Source organism: Gossypium raimondii, chromosome 3 (genome assembly GCF_025698545.1).
Source record: "Gossypium raimondii isolate GPD5lz chromosome 3, ASM2569854v1, whole genome shotgun sequence".
Lineage (NCBI taxonomy): Eukaryota > Viridiplantae > Streptophyta > Magnoliopsida > Malvales > Malvaceae > Gossypium > Gossypium raimondii.
This window is the reverse complement of record NC_068567.1, coordinates 1234845-1259530: the sequence shown is the minus strand read 5'-3', so window position 1 is coordinate 1259530 and position 24686 is coordinate 1234845. Positions and strand designations below refer to the sequence as shown.

At 30.5% G+C, this 24686-nt stretch overlaps 3 protein-coding genes across 5 annotated transcripts; 2 read left to right on the top strand and 1 right to left on the bottom strand.

The window, feature by feature from the left end:
* Nucleotides 1-4248: 4248 nt before the first annotated feature.
* Nucleotides 4249-8423, bottom strand: LOC105796384 (uncharacterized). Its single transcript, XM_012626085.2, has 5 exons — nucleotides 8265-8423; nucleotides 7015-7187; nucleotides 6146-6244; nucleotides 5916-6067; nucleotides 4249-4800 (listed from the first exon to the last, which is right to left on the bottom strand). Exons 2-5 carry the CDS (start codon nucleotides 7183-7185, stop codon nucleotides 4413-4415), a joined length of 810 nt encoding a protein of 269 aa, XP_012481539.1. The 5' UTR covers nucleotides 7186-7187; nucleotides 8265-8423; the 3' UTR covers nucleotides 4249-4412.
* Nucleotides 8424-10561: 2138 nt separating this feature from the next.
* Nucleotides 10562-16488, top strand: LOC105796379 (RNA polymerase II C-terminal domain phosphatase-like 4). 2 transcript variants are annotated; one of them, XM_012626075.2, is made up of 9 exons: nucleotides 10562-10800; nucleotides 11475-11677; nucleotides 12200-12285; nucleotides 13087-13202; nucleotides 13295-13475; nucleotides 14339-14628; nucleotides 15036-15221; nucleotides 15319-15357; nucleotides 15980-16488. In XM_012626075.2, exons 2-9 carry the CDS (start codon nucleotides 11475-11477, stop codon nucleotides 16289-16291), a joined length of 1413 nt encoding a protein of 470 aa, XP_012481529.1. In that variant the 5' UTR covers nucleotides 10562-10800; the 3' UTR covers nucleotides 16292-16488. The 2 variants fall into 2 exon arrangements, with proteins under 2 accessions (XP_012481529.1, XP_052483856.1); XM_052627896.1 differs by having other exon boundaries at nucleotides 15319-15353; nucleotides 15980-16121.
* An 832-nt stretch (nucleotides 16489-17320) lies between these two features.
* Nucleotides 17321-24039, top strand: LOC105796383 (protein At-4/1). 2 transcript variants are annotated; one of them, XM_052627895.1, is made up of 9 exons: nucleotides 17321-17443; nucleotides 17689-17794; nucleotides 19589-19644; nucleotides 19747-19824; nucleotides 20236-20309; nucleotides 20730-20863; nucleotides 20948-21043; nucleotides 21242-21389; nucleotides 23579-24039. In XM_052627895.1, exons 1-8 carry the CDS (start codon nucleotides 17381-17383, stop codon nucleotides 21385-21387), a joined length of 753 nt encoding a protein of 250 aa, XP_052483855.1. In that variant the 5' UTR covers nucleotides 17321-17380; the 3' UTR covers nucleotides 21388-21389; nucleotides 23579-24039. The 2 variants fall into 2 exon arrangements, with proteins under 2 accessions (XP_052483855.1, XP_012481538.1); XM_012626084.2 differs by lacking the exon at nucleotides 23579-24039 and having other exon boundaries at nucleotides 21242-21715.
* Nucleotides 24040-24686: the final 647 nt, after the last annotated feature.

Sequence of the window (24686 nt, the reverse complement as noted above, 5' to 3'; positions counted from 1 at the left end):
TTCTATTTTTCTTTACAATTGGACAAAATTTTGTATATTTATAAAATAGAAAAAGAAAAGAAAAAATTACAAAAATAAAAAACCCAAAATGTATCATATATTAAAAGAAAATTACACTAAATTCTTTAATGGAAAAAGTTATCTCCATCTTGAAAATACACATTTTGTAAAATAGAAGGACTACAAATGATAATTTATAATAGAGGGCTAAACCTATTAAAAATACTTAATATAAAGACTTATAGTATTCCACTATAGCTTTCTTTTATACTCATAAATGTTCTCATTCATTCGTTTTATGGCCTAAGTCTAACTTTATTTGAGTCGAGAGTCTGTTAAGGTAAAGCCATAATAGTAATGACTTCAGGATTGGAACTCATTCCAAATACAGGGAAAAAAAATACATTGCCACTTCTTTCAATCACTCGTTAGTAAAAAATTTGTTAAAAATATATAATTTTGTATTGAATTTTATATATTTTATAATTAAATTTTATAAAAAAATATTTTATACTTAGAATAATAATTCAAGCTATTTTTTTATCCAAAATCATCTAAAAAATTATTTTATCTATAACCAAGGTAGAGGTAGTTAGTATTGTACCGATAGGCATACTATTTTTGTCTTGATACCAATACATTCCGTTATCGGCAGGTTTCAGCACACTGTTTTGGGTTTATCGTTGTTTTTAAATATTTTTCTTATATATATATATATATATATATAGCCTAATTTTTAGTTTCTTAATAAATTATATATTAGTTTAAAAAATATATATTATATATACATATAAATATATCAAAATTACATCGATATAAATATATTTATATGTAAATATAAATTTTAATAATAACTAATTAACATAATTGATTCTAATATTAATTAAATGATAATTAAAATGTTTAGAATTTTATTCAAGTAATAACCCTATTTTATATCAATAAAATTAGAGCAACTTTTTACATAAAAATTAACTAATGATTGTAATTTAAATTATAATTATAATTATCATAATTTTTTTTCTTAATGCTTAGAGTTTTATTTAAATAATAAATAATAAATATTCTAATCAATTCAAAAGTTTTTTCTAACTCGAGTTTATATATATATTCAAGCTTTATTTTTATATAATTCATATTTTTATTTTTAGTTAAGAATTCATCCCATCTCTTTATTTAATTTATTTATTTACCTTAAAAAAACTTGTTTCTATTTTCTCATATTATTTTGGTCATGTATAGGCGAAGTTAGAACAATTTTTAGGGTCGAATGAAATTTTAATTTTTATAGTCTATATCTTTATAATTTTAAAGGATTAAATAAAATTTTAATAATTTTAGGGGCCAAAGTGAAATTTTATTTTTACTAATTTAAAATTTTAAAATATTTTGAAAGGCTTAAATAAAATTTTATATTTTAGGAGCCCCAGCCCCCTATATTCCCCTTTGGTCATGTATTTTTGTTATAATGTGTGACACTTTAATTTAATCTCTTCACATTTATCCTTTTATGGTTTTATGCTTTTACTTGTATTTTTATTCATATTATCTCTTATGATTGGTTCTTGACATTTTGTGATTTTGGGTTGTTAGTAAAATTTAGATTTAAATTTAAATATTTATATTTAGGGTTTATTTGGCTAGATACTATTATTGGAATTTTGGTTTAATTTTAGCTTTAGACATATTTTAGGTTTAGGTATTAAGTTTTAAGTTAGGTTTTTTGAACTTTATATTTTTAGATCTAAATATTAAGTTTTAAGTTAAAACTTTGGATTTTAGGCTTGAAGATTTAAATATTAGGTTTATCAGTTAGATTGTTAGGTTTAAATATTATGTTTTAGGTTGGATTCTATAATTTTTTTAGGTTGAAGTACAAAATTTTAGGTTGGATTCCTCTTTTGATTTTAGATAAGTTAGATTTTTAGGCTTAGGTTATAGTCGAGTATATTTTTTTATTTTAAAATGTCACACTAGTGAATAATATTAACTATATTAACAATTGAACCTGGATTTTTAAAAATCACGGAAATAAAAATAGAAAGACTAGATTCTAAATGTATGAAGAGTACATGAACTTAAAATATATTTTAACTAAACCATATTTAATTATTTGATTAATTAAAAATTGAGAATAGTACATGTTCAAGAACTAGATTATCGGCTCAAATCAAATTTGAATGCCCATCCCAAATTTACGAGGACTTAAATAAAAGTATTAAATTTGGAAAAATAAGATTAGACAAAAAATTAAGTCCTTTTAAATTATGAACCGAATTTAGGTTGGGCTTTGAAAATTCAAAGCCCTAAAGTTTAACCTCAGTTTAGAAACAATTGTCAAGTGTAGGGAAAAAATTCAAACCCTAATGTGAAAATAATTATCTAATTCAAAGTTTAACTTGGACAAAAAAAATTTATGTCTTAACATGGGGATAGTTCTCAAGTTTAGGCCCCTAAACAATGATTTAACCATTTTCGAAATGAAGAGTTTGAACTCGAACCACTATATTTTTGGTTAGGAGTTTGATGTTTTCATTGTTTTCTAGGTATGGAAGATGGATTTTTGTTTTGAGTTGTCACCAATTTTACTTTAAATTTTAATGTGAGAATAGTTACTATATTTAGATCTCAAAATAAACCTCTTCTCAGCGAAAGCAAGTCCAAATGAATCACTTGCTTTTGTTCTTAAAATAGTTGTACAAGTCTACCATATTTTCTTCAATGTATGCATAATTTCTTATAGAAGATGTTTTTCTATATGTTGTGTGTATGCTTTGTGAATTTATCCGACTTAGAACGTCTTGTAGGAACTTGACTCTGATCTTGCTAGCCGAGGTGCGAGGCTATGCTTTTTCTGTCTTCATTTGAGATTCAAAACATGTACACTATTATATAAGAAAGAGTTATCCGTTTAGTTGACCGGTTTAATTGATTCTTTTACAAATGATTTGAACACATCGAAATTGAATTCATTGATTTTTATTGATTAAAACAATCAAATTGAATTGACATAGATTTGGTCAATTTTTCGGTTAACTAACTTAATTTTTTTTATTATAAAATATAATTTTTTTTAAATAATTAAAATAATATAATTTAACTCGGTTTTTTCGATTGATTTAATTTTAAAATTCAAAAATCAAGAGTTAACCGACAAACCTAACTAAACGGAAGGTGAAACCAACAAATAGAATTAATTTATATTTTTATTTGAAACAAATAAGATAAATATTTTAAGTTTAAACTTAAAACTTAATATATTATTTATTGAACGCAAAATGTTGATACATACATATATTAGGAATATTTTTTGTAAATATCTCAAGATAAGATGTATTTACCTCAACCCCGACCCAATCATTTTAATTTCACCCAATCTAACCTATACTGAACCCGATTTTCCAAAATAAAAAACATAACCCTAACGGGTAGAGTTGAATCTCGTCGAATTCAAGTTTTTTTTAATGATCCCTAAGAGTAATTATGATAATTACTTGCACTGGCTTGTCTTACTCACTATATGAAATTATCATTTGTTTATGTATAAATATAGTTATTAAATGGGTAAATTTGTAACAATGCATTATAGAAAAACAACAATATATTTTATGATTAAATATATTTTTAAAATTTATATTTACTTAAATTTTTAAAAAAAATTAAAAATATTAAAGATAAGTGGGACAGACAAATGCATCCAACATCCATATTCATGAATTCCAATTAAAATGTCATAGAACTATGTCCACTTAATTTTGTTCGACCAAGATTTCAAAAAAAGAATTCCAAAATGAAACCGACCTAATTATTGAATGACCAAAATGAAAATGCAAATATGATATGAACATAATTTTGAATGACCAAAATGAAAGTGCAAATATGACATGAACATAATTTGACTGTATAATCAGCCGCCACTAAAAATAAAAATTTAACACTTGGGTAGCTAACAAAAAAATACCCTAAAAGTTGAGTGACAAAATTACAAATTATTTTTACCAAAATAAAAACGCCCAAAAATTAGATGACCAACTGGATAGTTTACCCTAAGTATAAAATATAGATATGTTATTTGTCAACCAATTACGCAACTTTCAATTTGTTTCTATTTTGGTCACCAATTATGAAAACATTAATATTTTTTTGCAATATCTTTTCACATACCAAATATGTGAAATCATTAATAACTTTTCGTCATATCAAACACCCTCTTAATTCTACCAATTGACGAACCGCATAGACCATATAGGAACTAATATTTTTAGATTTCTCAGCACATGGAAATTGGTTTTTATGAATTTGGGGAACAAAAATATTCTAGACAGAGAAGAAATTCTCTAATGTGAAAATTGCCTAAAATCAGAGTTAAAAGAAGCTGGTATAAACACACAATTTAGACAGTGGTTGCAGTTTTAGAAAAGCCAGTTAACACTAATGTTACCTAGCCATGTGAAAAGCGGGAATTGAACCAGGGCGATAAAGAGCAAAAGATAGTGATGCTTGCTAGAATCGTAACTTCTAACCTCCGCGAAGAGGACTCGTTTCATCGTCTTTACCAAGAAGACTCCCATGCATAAGCACGTCCAAGGCATCAAAAAGTAGTATGAATATCTCCATACGATCCTTCCTAGAACAGCCAAACAGAGTCCCGTGAAAGTATACCCTGCGTATGCCATAATGTCGAGCAAAGGTGCCTCACCACTGCCTAATGATAGTAATGTTACTTTCAGCAGCATGACTTGCAGAAACCAGCCAAATAATCCCTTAACAAACAACCAGTTGAGTACTTCGGGGCTAAACCTGGTGGAAAAGAAGAGAATAGATATCATTTGAGCGAAAAAGAAAAAGAGAGTAGTCTAGCCAAGCACTGCACACAAAGAAAACAAAAGGCTGGGTAAAAGTATCATGTAATCCCCGGTACTTGGAGTCAGATTGCTTTACCTCTACTCAAAAAATGGACAAATTAATCTCTGTATGTTAGATCAAAAAACAAATTAGTTTTTTCAGTTAAAAATTCCATCCAATTGTACTGTTAAAAATTGACATAGTTGACGAAATAACCAGATAATGACATGTGACATACCATGTGTACCTCATTTTGATATATATGAACCAGTTTTTAACAATAAAAATGAATAGAATTTTTAACAAATGGACCAATTTACTCTTTAATCTAACATATAAGATTAATTTGCTCATTTTTGTAGTAGAGGGGGCAAAATGCAATTCAACTCTTAGTACAAGAGCTTCCATGGTACTTTTACCCAAAAAGCTGCTAAAACTCCTTAACCATTGACACACAAAAAACACTACCCATTTCTTTTCCTTTCATAATTTGGATACTATCTGGAGAAAGCTGTCTATGGTGTCAGAATGTAAACCTTAACTTGCCTTCATCTCAATTGTGTATTCCGCTATAGAATAAAAAAATGCTAGCTTCCATACACATCAGTTTAGCTACAGGTTACACAAAGGGAAAGCCTCTCTGGTTAGTATTGAATTATTTAGCTCAGATGTGAATGTCATACATGGGTATTTTCAAATTTCAATCACTCCAAGACTTCCCATATTTCTGTAAGGTCCTTCAATGGTCATATCCTCATCCATCTTCAAGTCTGAATATGTCAGACACCGGTTTTGGATATAGATACTTAAAGAAAAGTGAAAATTATCATATTTCAGACACCGGTTTTGGACATAGATTAAAACCTTTAAAATGAACATTGCAAAGTTTGGGAAAAGAAGGTAGGAATAAGAGAAAATACAAGAATGAGGGGGGATAAACACTTATATATAAAGAAAAATGAAAAATCGGAGCAACATAGATTAAAACCATTAAAATGAACACTGCAAAGTTAGGGAAAAGAAGGTAGGAATAGAAAAAGCTATTAGAATGAGGGGGGAAAATCACTTACTTTCCTTGAAGGCCAAGCGATAATCCAGCAAGAACAACGTAGGTACCAAATGCCATAAATGGGATGTATAAATCTGGTGCATTTATGTCAAAAATCGGGGGTTTATAGGAAAGCCTACCACCTACTGGCTCGGTTATTCTTGTCCAATGGCCCTGAAGGAAAAGAGAAAGTATGAGAAGGTAAATTGTATAAAAACAAGGAAAATGTCACAAATCTGAGTGTATGCTTACCCTGTGCAGAAATGGCAGTAAAACAACCTTCAATTTGTTTCTCACATATTGATCATTCACTTGAAAGTAGTATTGAGGATCAGAGAAGTATCTACTTATCTGCTCATTTCAAGATGTAAATAGTAAAAAATAATAGTCCCAAGCAAAATCCATAATTTCAGATACAGATCCCTTTTTTAAACTGAAGGCCTTTTATTGTAATAGGAATGTATTTCAACTTTCTTTGCCATTTAAGCAGACATTTTTAACCCTTTATTACACGATTAACACATCCTTATTACAAACATTAAGACTGCATATAGAATTGTTTCCATAGAACTCACCTGACAAATAAAGCTAGTTTGGTTCAGTCTTTTATTGTTCTTAGTTCAATTTCAGTTATAGTAATAGTAAGAACCATTTAGTACGATGGGTGTTGTACTAAAATACAAAATATTAATCCTAACCAGAACAAATTTCGTTTTAATTACTTCAATACTTTCATAATTTTTCTTCTTCTTCTTAAAGTTCAAGTAGATTATAAAAACTTAAAAATTTAAAATCCTTTTAATATAAAGACCAGGTTAAAAGTTTAAGAACTTTTGGTCTCAATTTTCCATTTAAAAAGCAGACATCTTAGTTTGATTGAAAGTTTCATTGAAACCTGATTGAAAGTCATATGAATATATTCAATATTTTCCAAGGTTTCCATGTATTTGGAGGATCTTTGTAGGATCATATCTCCTATACCAATACCACGATATGTGTCAGACAGGGATTTTCTTTTGACACAGGAACTTCAAGAAAGCATATAAAACTATGATGCAACAAGGAGTAAGAGTGATACATTATTCAAGCATATTGTAATGATAACTGCACCAGCTACTTACATTGCTTTGCACATACTCAGAACTTGATCCCAAAATTTTCTCTCCATATGCACCTAGACCACCTCGGATAAGACCAGAACCAGCACCATAAAATGCATTACCAAATGGTGCTGGTTGAGGATTTACAGGCGGCCTAGGCACCCCAGGCTGGGCTCCCAAGTTATTGTACATTTCTAAAATCAAACAAAAGGCGACAAAACATAATAAGAAAACTTTATTCAACAAGCACAGACACATCTCGTCATGGTACAAGAATAGTAAGTCATGAACTTCAAAATTTGAAAGCATCAGTATATCCTACTACATATAAATTGAAGCCAAAGTTGATATTTCTGCTTAACAATATGTCATAACTATCATAATAAGGTTCGACATACATGACTGCATAATCTGTTCAGAAGTTAGCAATTTCAATTGACCACTGCTATTGTTAGATGCCAAAATGCACTTGGGAAAATGGTAAAAGCTACAGAGACTGATGCTAATTTAAACAAAACGCAGAAAATGAAGAATACATCATATGGGATCCCTATCTAAAACTAACAAGATGGGTTATTTAGCTCAATTTCTCTTCGTCTTGCAACAAAAATTCCTCAAAAAATTGGTTTCTTGCAAAATTAAACCTCTCACAATATTACTATTGGTTTTCTCCACAAACCAACCTTGTTTAAAATAGGGAGAATTATAATCTTTTAGACTATTTAACTATGAAAACTGCAAAGAAGGATCCTTCTCTTGTGTCACTATTTTATGTTTATTAATCATAATTCATAAGTAATTCATCACCCTCTCCCACCTCAGACAACACCATTCATTCTAAAAAGCACCTAATAGCGAAAGGGGCTTTCAATTCCAAATACCCTTTCTTTGCAACTTGATAATATTATCAATCGAAAGTTTGCATGTTATAAAATTGAATAGAACTTCAACTTCTACTCATACCACAGAGCCCAATCGTCACAATCATTTAAATTTTTTATCTGGGTCAAATTGACCTAAACCCTAAAGTAACAACAGCAAAGAAATGCAAGAACAGCCCAGATTTCATTCAATGATATCTAATCTTTACATCCAGATTGAACCCAAGCAATGAATTGTCAACTGATTTGTGTATTTTTAAGCTAGTTATCAACTTTCCAAAATGCAAAGATATCGAGAGCAATCAGATCAGGCAAAAATGTACATCTAGTAAAAATATTTTATTATAATTTACAAAAAAAGAGAGAGATTTGAATCGGAAAAGAAAGAACCTTTCGACTAAAGAGAAAGCTGTTGGCTTGAAGAATATCCCGGCGATATAGATCGAACCTCCGACGATATTCCGGTGAGGACGGCAGCGGAAAACTTAGAGAAGAAGTAACGGTGATAGATCTAGAGAAAATTGATATAAGCGAAAAAAAGGAAAAAATCCTGTGAGGCACGTGTCATCCACCTTGTACGTTTTAAGTCATTAGACCGAGGAACAAAAAGGTAAAAATACCTTCTAAGTCCCTTTATTATAGTAACTGGATCAAGTTAGTCCTTTACTATTAAATAAACCAGTTAAATCCATGTATTATTAAAAAAAATTAAATAAATCCAAATTGTAACAAAGTTAATAAATAAAAATATTTTTTAGTTTAACAGAACCATAAAGAATTTCAAAATATTAATTTTTTAGGTACTTTTCATGTCCATCGGTAGTTCGTAATTATCCTTTTAATAATATTATTTCTAAAATTCGACAAAAATTTAGATTTATATATCATTAATATCATGATTTGCTTGTTATTATTTTACGTTTATTTTCTACATGCACAAATAAAATAAAAGGTTAATTTGCAAATTTGGTACTACACTTTAGATAGAAATTAAAATTGCCATTATATTTTAGTTTTGTTGATATTTGCCATTGTATTTTTAAATTAAAGGTAAATTTACCACTTTACTAAAAATTCTATATTGAATTTTACACTTCACTTTATTTGGCTAAATAATGAAACTAAAATTTGATTTTCTTAATTAAATTCTACCGTTCAATTTTCATTTAAATTAAGTTAGATTTAATATAAATATTTTAAATAATTAAAAATATTCAATTAACATAATATTAAATATTAATAAAAATGTGATTTATAAAATAAAATAAAGTAATGTGTTTTATATTAGAAGTTTTCAAGTCTTCTTTCCATTAAACACATTTTCGAAGTTAATTTATAATGTTTTATAATATTATAAGTTAACTTCATGTTTACTGTTAAAATAAAAATATTTTAAATAATATTTATTCTATTGAATTTTATTTTGAATAATTATTATCAATATTTAATGGTGAAAATTTATTTAAAATAATCAAAGTTGATGACAAAATTAATCAAAATTTAAAGTTAAGTGACTAATCCCAATTACGTAAAAGTTGAGTAGTAAATTTATTCATATTCTTAAAATTTAATAGCTAATGTCAATCAAAATAAATATAGTGAGAAATTTCAATATCCATATAGTGACAAATTTACACTATCATCATGTAAAAAGCTTTTTATTTTCTTAATTTTCTTTAATATTTTTGTAAAATTTTAAAAATATAACGACGTCATGATATTATTGATGGGTTTGGTCTTATTATATTTTTGTTGATGGACTTGCGTTTACTTTCGATTGTGGTAAAAACAACGATAACGGTGAGATTAAATATTGTAGTGATATTATAACGTAGGGCAATAAAAAAGTTAAACTCACTGCACCGGAAGTAAACACCTATCCAAAAGGTAATTTCAATATTTTTCAAAATTTGAAATTTTAACCCTAACTAAATGATAAATATAGCAATTAAATTCGTTTGGTTAAATTTTACTATCGATTAGTCATGTGCGTATATAAAGTTGTAAAATTAGTCATTGTTCTTTAATTAGGTCGTTCTTAATTCTCGTAGTTTTCAAAGTTTAAATTTCAATATTGATGGAAAGACGGTTGTTAAATCTACTAACTAGCTTTTCTATGAATAGTACATGTAAATAACAAGTTGCATTGGGTTATAAATGTGATAATATGTTTATTGCATCTTATTTTGAAAATAATTAAACTTGATGAATTTAAAAGGTTAAAATATGCTACAAGTCATTGTACTCTTCAGATATTTGAAAACTAATCCCTCTACTTTTATTTAATGAAATTTAATCCTTTGACTTTTTGACTTAAAAATGCTATTGGACTCGCATTTTTAAGTGGAAAAGTTAAAAGACTAAATTATAAATTTATGAAAATATAGAAACCTAGAGCATATTGTAACCATTTAACACCTAACATTTAGCCAACGATGAAAATTTAAAATTTGAAAACTAAATTAATGACAAAATTTATAATAAATTATAAGGACTAAATTAATAACAAAGATTAAAAATAAATAAATTAACATATAAGGACTAAATTTATAATTTATACATAATATAAGAACTAATAACAAAATTTAACCTAAACTTTATTTTAAAGAACTCGGGTCGGGTCACTCAAATAAACCCGACCCATCTCCCACTTATAACCCAAGTCCCGCCCCGTAACCATCATAACCCCCAAGCTCAACTTCATTTCCCCAAAAATCTCAAAGAACCCGCACAGGCAACACCACCACTCGCGCTCGTTCTCTGCGCGTGCAATATCTCTGCCTTCTCTTCCTTTTCTGTCACCTTCTCCCGCCCCACCGCTCCTGCTCTGGTTCACCCGATTCCTGACCCGAGTTATCGCTTCCGGTCCCGCCTTCAAGTTCTCGACGGGTCAAACCAAAACCTATAAACAAAACTATTAAATGAGGTAATTTTCAATGCCTGAGCTAATAGATTTCTTCCTCAAGTATGAGATTTTTGAGTTTTTTATTTGATTTGTGGTTATGTGATATCCGATTCTGCATTTTTTTGTGGCGTGTTTCGTATACTGTTTTCAGTTTACATTTCTTTATTGTTGTTTTCTCTTTCATGTTTGAATTATAGAGGTTTAATTTAGCTTTGTAATTTTGCAGATAAGTTTTGTAAGTGATTCAGTTCGCATATTTGAATTAAAAAAAATGTTTGTATTCTAGAGTTTTTATTTGGCTTTGTAATTTTGCAGATGAGTTTCGTAAGTGGTTCCGTTCACGTATTTGAATTTTTGTAAAAAAAAAAGTTTGAATTGAGTTTTAATTTAGCTTTGTAATTTTGCAGATGAGTCTTGTAAGTGATCCACTTCGCATATTTGAATTTTTTTTAAATGTTTAAATTATAGAGTTTTAATTTGGCTTTGTAATTATGCAGATGAATTTTGTAAGTGATTCAGTTCAAATATTTGAATTTTTTTTTTAAAAAGTTTGAATTCTAGAGTTTTTTTTTTTTGTTGGCTCTGTAATTTTGGAGATGAGTTTTGTAACTGATTTAGTTCTAGTATTTTGATTTTTGTTTTCTTCTTAAATGTTTGAATTATTAGAGTTTTCATTTGGCTTTGTAATTTTGCAGATGAGTTTTGCAACTGATTCCCCAGTGCACTCGTCTAGCAGTGACGATTTTGCTGCATTAATTGATGCGGAGCTTGAAGTTGGTTCTTCAGGCTCATCGCCAGATGAACAAGACAATGAAGAGGAAGAAGTTGATGCTGATAGTGATGATGACGACAGCGACGATGAAGAGGATGACAGTAATGATGACCTTAACGATCATAGGTGCATTTTCTAGAAATATTGAACTTTTAAATTTGTTAAGAGTTATTATCAAAGAAAATTTGCAAACAATGAAAAGTGAACACATTATTAACTTTGTGTTTTAATGGTTGCTATGGGAAGTTTTAGTATTTCATTAGTTATGTTATTATAACAGTATATGTTACATGAAACTCTCCTAATTTTGTGATCCATGACTTTCTTGACGGATGCACACAACATATGGATTTCCTTGGTTGACTTCCTACAAGTTTTTGTTGCGTGTTTCGATTCAATTCACTACAGATAGATATCTATTGATGTGTAGATGAATTCGAATTCAAGGAAATAGTAAAAAATTGTTTATGGATTTTGTTTTGATCGGTGTAAAAGCTACCATGGCACTGGATTATGTTATGTTCTTGGCAGAACTCAAGAATTGATTATCTTAGCATCTTATTGAATATATCATTTGAATTTTGAATTGAACTTGCTACCTTTATCACTTTCTCTTTACTAAAGGACTCGTGTAAATTTAACTTGCAGGAACAAAAGGTGCAAGACCGAGAAGTTGGATGACCTAGAAGGACCTCAAGGGTCAACCTCTCAGGGTTTGATAGAAGAAAAGTTAGGTAAAGTTCTTTAATTTGGTTAGCTGCCCCTCTAGTTTATTTGAAACTTGGGTCCCCTCCAACTCCCTGAACTTCAGCACAAGTAACTATCTGGAGATCTGCTCAGAAATACCTCAAGTTAGTAATGACTTTTAGGAGATACAGGAAGAGAATGTTCTGGTTGAAACTAGTCTATTCTTAAGTTTTAATCTAATACCCCGTTGATAAATGCTCAAATGAGATGTGTCTGTTGTAGATTTGCCGTACTGAAGAGAAAACGTATTGAATTACTAATGGCTTTTAGGAGATACATGAAGATTTGAACAATTTGGCTAGAACTTGTCAATTCTTGAGTTTTAATCTAATCTGCTGCTAAATGCTCAAGTTGGATGAGTCTGTTTTAGATGGTTTGCCATACTGAAGCTTTCAAAGTTTTAAAACATCAACTGACTTTATTTGTTAAGCTTCATGAAGTTGTTTTCAAATGATATTGCCTATCCAATGCATGCATGCATCAACATATTCTTGCTCTTTCTTGGACTGTGTTCCACACCCCCCCCCCCCCGGCCCGAAACTTCTATTGAGAACACCTACTAGAAAAAGGTTTTTGCAAAAGGATTAATATCTGTGTCTAAAGATGGTAAAAACATATGTCTAGTCTCTAAAGATGGAATTGCATGCTATTGCATATCACTTTGAATGTACTGTTAAAGAAAATGAGAAAAAAGGTTTACGTACATAAATTGCAACTATCCAGAAGTTAAGTTTACTTTTTGTTTGGTGCTTCACTTTCTTTGCTAATTTCACATTTTATGCATGCAGAAGTATCCTTGAACAAGGATACATGTACACATCCTGGTTCTTTTGGACAAATGTGCATCCTTTGTGGGCAAAGAGTGGATGATGAATCCGGTGTAACATTTGGTTATATACATAAGGTGAAATTATCCAAATGAGAATAGTAATAGTTAGCTGTGCTTTTTATTGATTGTGTCTCGACTAAGATGTGGGGAACAACGGTACTTTTCAGGGTTTAAGGCTCGGAAATGATGAAATTGTTCGATTACGCAGCACGGACATGAAAAATCTGTTACGTCATAAAAAGCTTTACTTAGTTCTTGATTTAGACCACACACTCCTTAATTCTACTCAACTCAATCACCTAACAGCTGAGGAAGAATATTTGAAGGGCCAATCTGATTCTATGCAAGGTATGTTTTGTTAAACTGTTTTACTTCTCCCGCCTTCAATATTCTTGTAGTGTAATTGTTTGAATTCCAATGCTTGTATGTTTTCTCGTGAAATTCAATTTTCTTTTCCTGGTCGCTGCCTTTATTCTGTCTGGTTTGTGTATGTGTTTAGATATCATTTGAAAATAAGCTTTGCCTTCAAAGTTTGATTTGGTGAGTTCTAAACATAAATCAACTAGGCCTCTGAGTGTAAAATATTTTGGTATGTTTTGACCAGACATTTTTTGTTTGTAAACCGTAGCATCATTTTTCATTCTAATTTCTCAAGTTATGTAAAATTCTCAACAGAAGAAACTGCAACATTGTTGTTATATGCCGATAAGGCTTATGTACCCTTATTTTGGGATTGAAAAATCAGCGAAGGTTTTATTGGATGCATCAATCCTTTTTTGGACAATGCTATATCGTGTGGAATAAGTTACACTTGGACTAGGATAATGAATTGTGGCCAAAATATAACAGTGGATGTGCGATCTTAAACTCTGATTTCGAGATATAAATTAATTTTTAAAGAATTAATCAAATTTGATGCATTGTATTTGTTGCTATCAGTTTAAGTTTGGTGCTTGTAATTCTTAGGACTGAAAATCTAGACTGGTATTATCAAAGCTTAAACTGAACAATAGAAAAATGACAAGAAATCTGTGTTGCTTGAATGTAATGAGTTTCGAGTTTTGCATGTCACATGACTTGGTACTTATACATCATCGATCTTCTTTTCCATTCTCGCTCTCTCTCCATATATATATATGTGTGTGTTTATTATGTCATCGATCTACTTTGATGGATTTATGATCATTGTGCTCTTTGGTATTCTTGGACAGATGTTTCAAAGGGCAGCCTGTTCATGTTGGAATTTATGCATATGATGACCAAATTGAGGCCCTTTGTTCGTACATTTCTCAAAGAAGCAAGTGAGATGTTTGAGATGTACATTTATACAATGGGCGATCGACCCTATGCGCTAGAAATGGCTAAACTGCTTGATCCAAAAAAAGAGTACTTCAATGGCCGAGTGATTTCACGAGACGATGGCACCCAGAAACACCAAAAGGGTCTTGATGTGGTACTAGGGCAAGACAGTGCCGTCGTGATCCTGGACGATACAGAAAATGTGAGTTCACTTTTAATAAGCTGACATTGTGTTTCTTGTTTTAAATTTGGAAGTATATTTCGATAAGCAGTCGAATATGGTGTATGAAATTTGCCTTGATGCAATGTTTTTAGAACCGGACCGGTGGTCAAACTGGTCAGGGCATTAGTTCGTCGATTTGACAGGTTTGATTAAAAAATCATTAAAATTCAAACAAAAATTCCTGTTTAACTGGTTTTTTACCTGGTTCAATCGGTCTGTACCAGTTCTCAGTCTAATCAGCTCATTCTCCAGATTCCCAGTCCAACCGGTCTGACTGGCCATTCCGGTCCTGTATTGCTTGAATGTTTTGAGTGTTGAATCCTGTTACGTGTTTGAATAAATTTTTCTTAAAAGCTTGATGAAATTATTGCCTTCTCTTATTATAGGCATGGACGAAGCATAAAGACAATCTGATACTGATGGAGAGATATCATTTCTTTGCTTCGAGTTGTCGCCAATTCGGCTTCGATTGCAGGTCTCTTTCTCAGTTGAAGAGTGACGAAAGTGAGCCCGATGGAGCACTTGCTTCCATTCTTAAAATACTTCGACAAATCCACCATATTTTCTTCGATGTATGTAATCATTTGTTATAGATGTTGTTTTCTATATGTTGTGGCTGGATTGTGATTTTTTTCTTTTTGGACTTTATTTATTTTAAACTCCTTGCAGGAACTTGATTCCGATCTTGCTAGCCGAGATGTGAGGCAGGTATGCCTTTTGTTATCATTTGAGATTCAAAATAGGTTAAAGTACCTAGGAGGTCCTTGTATTATAGGGATTGGATCAAATTAATCACTCTATTATTAAATGGATCAATTTAGTCTCTATACTATTAAGAAGAATCAAATATGTCCAAATTGTAACATAGTTAACTCTATTCTAATTTGGCTTTATTTGATTCTTTTTAAATAGTACATGGACTAATTTGATCAAGGCCTTATATTAGAGGGACCAAACATTTAGACTCTACTCGAAGCTCCAAACAAATATCTTTTGTTTCCCGAGGGGATGTCGTCATTTAGTTAAACTCTGAGCAGGGTCGACAGCGACAGGAGAGGGGCTGCCCCTCTCTCCTCCCCAAAATGGGAAATTGTCTTTAGACCTCCACAAATTTTATAAAATCTTAAATTTATTATATGGTAAAATTATTGTTTGCCCCTCCAGAAATGCTAGAATTTCAATTTAGTCATTTTAAAAACCATATAGATATAAGTCAATATAATGGTAAATTGCATTTTAACTCTTGTAAAAATATATAACTTAATCGCCCTTCCCCCCAAAAGAATTCAGCTTCGCCCCTGACTCCAAGTTTTTCCCCTGTTTCTTACAGGTCCTGAAAACAGTTCGTAAGGAAGTGTTGAAGGATTGCAAAATCGTTTTCAGCCGTGTTTTTCCCACGAAATTCCAGCCAGAGAATCATCTTCTATGGAAAATGGCAGAACAGTTAGGAGCTACGTGTTCGACCGAAACTGATTCTTCAGTAACACACGTCGTTTCAATGGATGCTGGAACGGAAAAGTCCCGTTGGGCTGTGAAAGAGAACAAGTTTTTGGTCCATCCGCGGTGGATAGAAGCTGCAAATTTCTTTTGGCTGAAACAACCCGAAGAAAAATTTCCAGTTAGCCAAACTAAGAATCAATGACCATTAATTCATTAAAGTAGTGTTTTCATCTTATTTTGGATTGACAGTTACATTAGTAGCAGAAAAATTGATGAATGACCATATTTTAGTGTACACATTAAAAAATGCCTCCATGTTGGCTTGGGAGGATTCTTAACACTTTTTGGTAGTTCAAATTAGTTCTCTAATTATCTGAGACTCGGAATTCGATATTCAAACTTGATTCGAGCTTCTTTTTTTTTTTTTAAAAGTTGAAGCTTGATTTGAGATAACAACTGAATCGATTAAATTATTCTAATTTTTTACTGTTCCTTAGTAAAAGGAAATTTTATTCTTGTGTTTGGTGTTAAATGTGATTATTTATGCTTTGTGTATGAGTTTAGATTAAATTTTTTAATCTTAATTAATAAAAATATATGGGTAAATTTCATTGAGGTCACTAAACTTTACTTAACTTTTGAAAGGTATAAAATAGTTATTAAATTATTTGAAAGTTTTCATTAACTCAAGTATCAAATTGAAAAAACTTGGGTGCCATTTTGAATATTGAAGTAAAAGTCAGGTACCAAATTGAGAAAAAAACTCAGGTATCAAATAGAATATTGAAATGAAGTTCAAGTACCAAATAATATATTTACTTCATTACAGAATAAGAAATTTAGGTAAAAGAACCTCTTTAGCCTTTATTAATTTTGATATTGAGCAAATTGGTCCCTCTTAGAAAAAGTAATGCAATTTAATCCTTATCAAATTTGAAAGTGAGCAACTAAGAATAATTAATCACAAAGTTATCAAATGTACATATTTTTATTAATATAATAATAAATTAGCCTTTAGAGTTTATACATTCTGTAGCTTACAATATTCATTCATTCTGTTAACATTTATATAGAATATATAAACATCAAAAAACTAAATTTATTATTATACCAATAAAAATAATATTAAATGAAAACATTAATTCTATAATTAATTATCTTCAATTATTCCATTTCGGCTCTAATTTTTTGAGAGGACCATAAAGTTTTTTTTACCAAAATTTTAATTAATTTACAAAGCACGGAATTTAAAAAATCTTTTTGCTTTTTATTGGAGCATAGTCACAGAAAAATGGCGGCAACTAGCGACCTTTACATGGATTCGCTTCTTTCTGGTTTCGATCAAATTTACGAGGTAAATCCCTCTGTTTATCTGTTTTTTTTTTTTAGTTTTTCATTTTCTTTTGTCTTAGCTTAATTGGGTTGTAAAAGGCGTTTTTACATGGATTACGTGAGAACTTTTTCAAATTCCCAAAGAGATTTAAGCTTACCAAATATTATCCTTCGCAGTTCCTTTCTTCACTTTTTATGATGGATTAATTGAAAGGAATTTATTAACTCTTTGAGTTTTTTTTTTTTGGTTTGTTTTGGATTATGCAGGATTTCAAGAGGAGAACCGAAGAGATTCAGTTTCTGAAATCAAATTGGAATGCAGAAATAAAAAGAGGAGAGGCTCTTAAAATCACTTGTGATTCTCTAAAACAAGGTTGCTTTCCTTAAATCCTTTTTTATTTATTTGAGGATCATAAGTTTCATAATCTGATCAAAGCTTTCAGTTATAGTTTTGTTTGGTATGAAGGAAAAAGAAAAGGTGAAGATGAGAAATGTAAGGAAAGAAAGGGGTGTAAATGACAAACCTCGCAAGTTTCAAATTTGAACTTGATTTGGTAATTACCGAGCCGAGCTTGAGTATTGGTCGAGCCGAATTCAAGCTTAGTAATACTTGGCTCGAATGGCTCGCGAGCATTATCGAGCTTTTCATATATTATTAAATTAGGTTATTACCTTTAATATATATTATTAACCCTAAGCTTAATTATTAAGTTGAGCTTAAGCTTGAGTACAAAATTTGGTAAACGAGCTTAATAAAACTCAAGTAGTTTAATTATATCTTAAAAATAGATGTTCGATTGAGCTCAAGCCAAGTATCGAGCTCTGAATTTCGAGTTCAGTTCAAACTTGAGCTTGACAGTATTCGGGCTCGGCTCGATTACATCCCTAGGGAGTATAAATAAAATGAGTTTTCCCCTCTTAACATATTTGACAGAATAGGTTTCGGAGGGAATTAGAATGTGCAAATCCAATTATTTTCCCTTCTTTTTCTCCTACCAAACATGATGTGAATTTTGGGAGAAGAAATTGTAAAGATTTTATGCCTATAAATTACATCTAATTTAGGATGAGAGATTTAGTTCAATGTTTACCAAGAACGTGTATAGGTTTGATTCGAGAAACAAAAATTAAAAAGCAAATTGCTACTTATTTAGTAGGAACAAAATACAATTTTATTGGAATGCTAAATGTATTTTTGGGAACTTACATATTGATAGTTTTCGTGTTTATATGAATACACAATTCAATGTAAATAAATTCTGAAACTTGCGAGTTGTTTGTTTTACTCAATAATTTTATAATGAACTGTTTGCTTATCAGATTATTGGTCTCATTGAATTGAACCTCTAGCATTCCTTAACCGGGGTCGTGCATACCGATTCGAAAATCGTTGATCCACTGATTGCAAGTGTAGTTGCTTGTAATGAATCAGTTTGCATGTAGTAGTTTCTATGGTGCAAAATCCGAAAATGGATTTCAAACCAATTATTTAAGAAAGTGAGTTTTTTCTTTTGAAAATTGGACATGGAGTGATTATAATAATTGTTTGTCCCACCACACTCTGCTCCACTTTATCACTTTATTCTTATATATAATTATTAAAAAGGTGAATGTAATAATATGCTACAGAAAATCTTATATATTTTATGTTTAAATAATATTTTTGAAAAATTATGTTTATATTTTTTACTCGCCTTCAAAAGATTGAAAATATTAAAGATAAGTAGCAAAAACATAAATTTAAGTGGAGCGGGGTGAAAATGGATACATCCAATATCCATAAAAGTGGTAGTGATTTTCAAGATTATATATCTATAGTAAAGCGGGGTGAGTGATGGAACAGAGTGTGCCACTTGTGAAGTAGTAATAGATTTAGCAACATTTGTTTCAGTTCCACTCTATTGCCATCCCTAGTTACACTAGTTTTTACATTACATTGAACTAAAGGGCCCTAGTTACACTAGTTTTTAGCTTACATTGAACTAAAGGACCCAGGTTTCTTCCCTTCTAATTTCATATTCTACTCGTATGTTTTTCATATATAGTTTCTTGTGAAGAGGACAGTTTGTAATACTCCTTTGTGTTGTTCCAATTTTTCTAGAATTGCAGAGTGGAAATTTTGTTTGTTCAAAACTTAAAATGGAAAATTTTCTCCCATAATTTGTAGATAATGCACGGCTTACAAAACTGTACACAGAATCCTTGAACAATTTTGCTGAGCAGGTGCACCATCCTTTTTCATGTCCTTGGTGGTCTAGACATCTTTTAAGATTTATTTACTTAAATTTTGTTGTGACCTAATCCACTTCAATTTTCTGAAACCAGCTTGAAAATCATGCTGAATGTCAGAGATTGAAAGAAGAACTCTGGAGAAGAAAGGATGAATATACGAGTAAAGAAGAGGTAAGCATCTTTGATTCTGAGTTCTTTTTAAGTTATGCTTGTGTGCCCCTGAAAGGCTAAATGTTCAAATTGGGGCCCAAGGTTTTAAGAGTTGCTTACATAAGAGTTAAACATTTTAAAATGGTCAAATAAGGGTCAAACATTTTCAAAAGTGTTCAAATAAAGGCTTCTCAAATGTTGTAAATGTTAAGTCCTTATATGACCATTTTAAAAGGTTTGGCCTTTATATGAACAACCCCTAAAACGGGCCTTAATTTGAACATTTAACCTCCAATAAAATATGGATGATTGAAATGAAAGAGAAAATGGCTCCATAAAATGTCTGGAGGTGAGTTCCATAATCTTGTTGGGGCTAAAGACAACTGTTTTAAACAAGTTGCATGACAATGAGAAGTTGAAATCTCTGAGCAGGAACATAGGAAGGCTATGGAATTGCTTAAGAAAGACCATGCAAAGGAAGTTGCGGATCTAGAGGCTAAAGTCAGGTAAGTTTCTGGTAATTTGCTCCTGTATATTCTTGTTGAGGGGGGAAGGTTCCTTAGAGAAAAGTCTTCCAGGGAGTGTGCCTCCCATGCTCTGCCAAAAGCCACTGGCATAGGTCTGGGGTTGGAACCCCACCAAGGGCAAGACGCTCACATCACATCTTGGTGAGTGGTCATATGTCCATGTACGGTCGAGGCGCTCTAGGCTCTTTGAACTAGGCCCTTAGGGTAGCCGCTCACGGCAAGCTAGTTCTTGATAGAGTACAAAAGACAAAACCCTCCTTGAGAGAGACAATCCCTACAATTGTTGGGAGATCAGATTGGCTGTCCGAAGGACGAAACTTCGAAGACTTCTCCCAAAAGAGCCAACCCCCCTCAAGAATTCTGTTTTTGTGGCTGTAAATATAATTTGCCTTCTGTTAGAGGTCTTCTACTTGAAAAAGCAACAAATGAAGCAACCATAATTCAGCTGCGTAAAGATTTAGCAACACATAAATCCCATGCACAAGTGCTATCAAAGAAGCTGGATCAACTACAGTCTGATGAGGAATCAAAATGTGAGATCCTAAGTTTAAAACTGTTCAATAATTACCAACCTGATTTTGTTGCATAATCTTATAAATACTAAATATACATTACAGATCTTCTCGAGATTTGGGACTTAAAAGATTGTCTGCTGATAGAACAAGAAGAGAAAAATGAGTTGACTAAGAAACTACAGGAAGCTGAAAAGGAATGTAAGTTTGTGATTGGTAAATAGTAAATCATTTAACACCGGGTTTTGATGAAACTTAGTATGCTAGCTTAATTAAGCAAAAATCTTGCCTGACACTATAATAGGGATTTCTGTAACTCTTACTCGAGTTCATTGCTTAAGAATTTAGGATGTTCTCTCGTATAATGCCATTGATATAATTATAATGAGTTTGCTGCAGTATTGATCAGCAGAACAAAGCTTGGAGAACAACAGCAAGATTCAGCTTCAAATCAGCAAGTTGAAACACTCAAGCTGAAGATTATGAAATTAAGAAAGGAAAATGAGATCCTCAAAAGGAAGCTTTCCTCTATGGAAGCGTGTTAGAGGTGCAGTATCTCAAACTATATCCTTCATGATTTGGAAACCGAGCTGTTTACCATTCAACTTTATGCAAGTTTAGTTGGCTGCAATATTCTAGAAAAAAAAATGCAGTACATATACAAGTCATAACTCATAATTGAATGCTTCAATTTTCCTTTAAAATTCTTGACTGTGATACCATGGAAAAATTTTAGGTGGAAATAAGTATAGGGGTAGTCTATTTGTTACCCTCATTTGGTTGAGAACTAGTTGGTGGAATGACACAAAATCTGAATTGGATTAAACTAAATCTATAAAATAACATATTAGAAAATGTCGTTAGATTCTTTTATTGTTATCATTATTTTATTTTCTTAAAGAGTTAATTGCACTAGACATTCTTAAATTATAACCCTTATTCTAAATTAATACCTAAACTTTAAAGCATTTTAATTATATCCCAAATTATTGATATTTTATCAGGAAGATTCTTAAGTTATTAAAATCGTTAATTTAACTGTTAAATTAGACATCATATCTAATGTGACATAATTGAGTCACAACGCTTTTCCTTGTTTAAAAATGACAAATTGATTATTTTTAGAAATATGATACATCCCAATATCCTCCAATCTCAAATGAGTCCAGTCTGATTTCCTTAGAAATCTTAAAGGTGTATGAAAGGTGATTCAGAAATATATAATTAGAGAGGTGAGATACGTAGGAAAGTATTATTAATTAGTTCTTGTTTTAATTGATCAATGAGCATCATATCTGTGATCTCTTGTTTCATCAGCTTGAAGAATTTATTTAGTTGTCTGTGATCTAATAGATGCATGTATTTCCTCAATGATTTATAAGTTTCATATATATATATATATATATTATTGTTACTAGAAGCATGGAGTTCATTAGCAGGGAACCAAATACTAATCCAAATTAGTTTTTGTGCAAACTAGCTATTAGCTGATGTTAAATATGATGATCTGCTTCTTGTGTTAAATTTGTTTTCTGAGGGCCACAACTTGCTATCGGGGCTGAGAATTGTACTTACAAATATTAAATAAAACGTACCAAAACGAACATGAAAGATAATCTTGTGCCAGTAAAAATTATTCTATTTGATCATTTATTCTTCTATATTTGTTTATTTGCTATATACATATAGCCCACTGTGGATTTATTATTAAGTACTCTGATGAATTCATCAATGCTTATTGGTGTTTCTTCCTTGGGCACCAGATGCCTGAACAAGCTATCCTTGGTTGTTTCATCGCCTCCTGGAATTTCATCTTTCCATTCCCAACTGCATGAAAGCACCACCACAAGTTAATCATAACTGGCATCAAGGATACAAAAACCGAACCTTGCATTTAGCGTAGTTGGTTCCTACAATCTTTTTAGCAAATCCGAGATTCGGATCTTGACATTTGCAACCCACCCTTTCTAATTATTTCCAAACTATGGCCTCATTTGTACCCAAAATATAAGGATAATATAATTTTCAGCTTCTAAACTTGACAATTAGGTTTACTTTAGTATATGTATTTTTTTTCATTCATTTTAGTACTTAAACTTGACAACTAAATTTATTTTGGTCCCTAAACTCAAAAAATATAAAAGTTTGATGATGACATGATATAATCTTAGAGTGTCACATGCAATGTTCTAATAACTGGATCAGTGGTTGAACCAATCAAACCACTAGTTTCTGATTCAATTGGTTTAATTGGTTCAACTGGTAGATCAACAATAATTAAATAAATAGTTCAAAATTCATAAAAAATTTAAAATATAATAAATTAATTCAATTTGTTCAACTAGTGGTTTTAATCCCATTTTTATATTTTTATTGGTTTCAATTAATTTCTGATTCAATCGGTTTAACCTCTTTTTTTGAACCAGTATACCAGTTGGTTCCCAGTTCAATCGACCTAATTGGTCAATCTAGTCATGTTCTAAGAATACTAGTCACATCATTGAATCTTGACAGAATTCAAGTTTAAGGATCAAAATGGATCTATTTGCCAAGTTTTAAGTACCAAAGTGAAAAAAAAAAAAATATATATATATATATATATAAGTACCAAAGTTTGCCAAGTTCTGAAGCTAAAATTTATATTATCCAAAAAAATACAAAAAAAAACGAATATTAAACATGAAATCTGTGACCAAAAAGATTCATCTTGTATATTGTAAATTACTTACTGTTCAGGAGTTTGCTCTCAACCATGGTGATCATGAGAAGAAATGATATCAGCAGAATGAAGTTAAAGAGCATTGATGCTTTGACGTTCAGCGTAGCCATTGATTATCAAATGTGCCCCAAATTGCAGGTACGAACTCTTTCTTGTTTATATGTATAGATTTTTGGTTTTATTTCATTTTGAGCATGTTGAAACCTATTTATAGGGATTAGCTACATTAGAGGAACAAAATACATATAGGATTGACGATATTTTCTAAGAGAAGTTTGTCTCTATATATGTATAGTGTAAGTATACTCAATTTAGCATGGCGGATCTTACAACTTAAGCCATTGCAATTATCGTAAATATGGAAAAGGTTAAATTTGCTATGTATAAATTGTGGATATAGTACTTGTACTTTAATTTAGTTATTTTCGGTCTTTGTATATCTAAAATTTAAAAATTTTAGTCCTAATCAAACTATAGCTATTTGTTATTTTAAAAATTGATAGAACATGTGTAATGGCATATCGGTTTGTTATTTTACAAGTTACTCATAAAAGAAACTCAATTAATAGATATAACTGCTATCGTTTGCATTAAGACTGAAATTTCAAAATTCAGAAAATATAAAGACTAAGAATAATTTAGTTGAAGAACATGGACTAAATTTATAACTTTACGCATAATATACGATTACTAAAAGAATTTAACTCTTGTTGTTTATTCAAGACTAAAATTTTAAAAATTGAAAAGTATAAGGACTAAAATGATCAATTCAAAAGTCTAAAATTGATAAAATTAAATACAAGTACTAAATTCATGATTTAAGCAAGTAGAAGGTTTAATAGCATAAATTGACCTTTGAAAATAAAAACTTACTTTTGTCATTCATGCATCATTACATCCATTTGGTTGAATTATGGTGTCAGTATGCATGTATGTATTGGTAAGTTATTTAGGTTTAGAAAAGAAAATTGAAGTTTTGGTCATTATTGACTCGAGAAATTTAAGTTTTTAATGTTGGACTTGAGTACTCATTAAATATATATTTTATTTTTATTTGGTATTGAAAATTTTAGTTTAATCTTAAATTGAGTCCGAACTCAAACACTAATAATCAAGTTTAAAGTT

What these genes read in the sequence shown, in the direction of transcription:
- LOC105796384 (XM_012626085.2), bottom strand. Translation starts at nt 7,185, where the DNA reads ATGTACAATAACTTGGGAGCCCAGCCTGGGGTGCCTAGGCCGCCTGTA. An exon ending in TACTGCCATTTCTGCACAGG is followed by an intron (nt 6,068 to 6,145) that starts GTAAGCATACAC and finishes CTTTTCCTTCAG; the next exon opens with GGCCATTGGACAAGAATAAC. An exon ending in TCGCTTGGCCTTCAAGGAAA is followed by an intron (nt 4,801 to 5,915) that starts GTAAGTGATTTT and finishes CTTTTCCACCAG; the next exon opens with GTTTAGCCCCGAAGTACTCA.
- LOC105796379 (XM_012626075.2), top strand. Translation starts at nt 11,475, where the DNA reads ATGAGTTTTGCAACTGATTCCCCAGTGCACTCGTCTAGCAGTGACGAT. An exon ending in CCAATCTGATTCTATGCAAG is followed by an intron (nt 13,476 to 14,338) that starts GTATGTTTTGTT and finishes ATTCTTGGACAG; the next exon opens with ATGTTTCAAAGGGCAGCCTG. An exon ending in CTAGCCGAGATGTGAGGCAG is followed by an intron (nt 15,358 to 15,979) that starts GTATGCCTTTTG and finishes TGTTTCTTACAG; the next exon opens with GTCCTGAAAACAGTTCGTAA.
- LOC105796383 (XM_052627895.1), top strand. Translation starts at nt 17,381, where the DNA reads ATGGCGGCAACTAGCGACCTTTACATGGATTCGCTTCTTTCTGGTTTC. An exon ending in GTTTCGATCAAATTTACGAG is followed by an intron (nt 17,444 to 17,688) that starts GTAAATCCCTCT and finishes TGGATTATGCAG; the next exon opens with GATTTCAAGAGGAGAACCGA. An exon ending in ACAGGAAGCTGAAAAGGAAT is followed by an intron (nt 21,044 to 21,241) that starts GTAAGTTTGTGA and finishes AGTTTGCTGCAG; the next exon opens with TATTGATCAGCAGAACAAAG.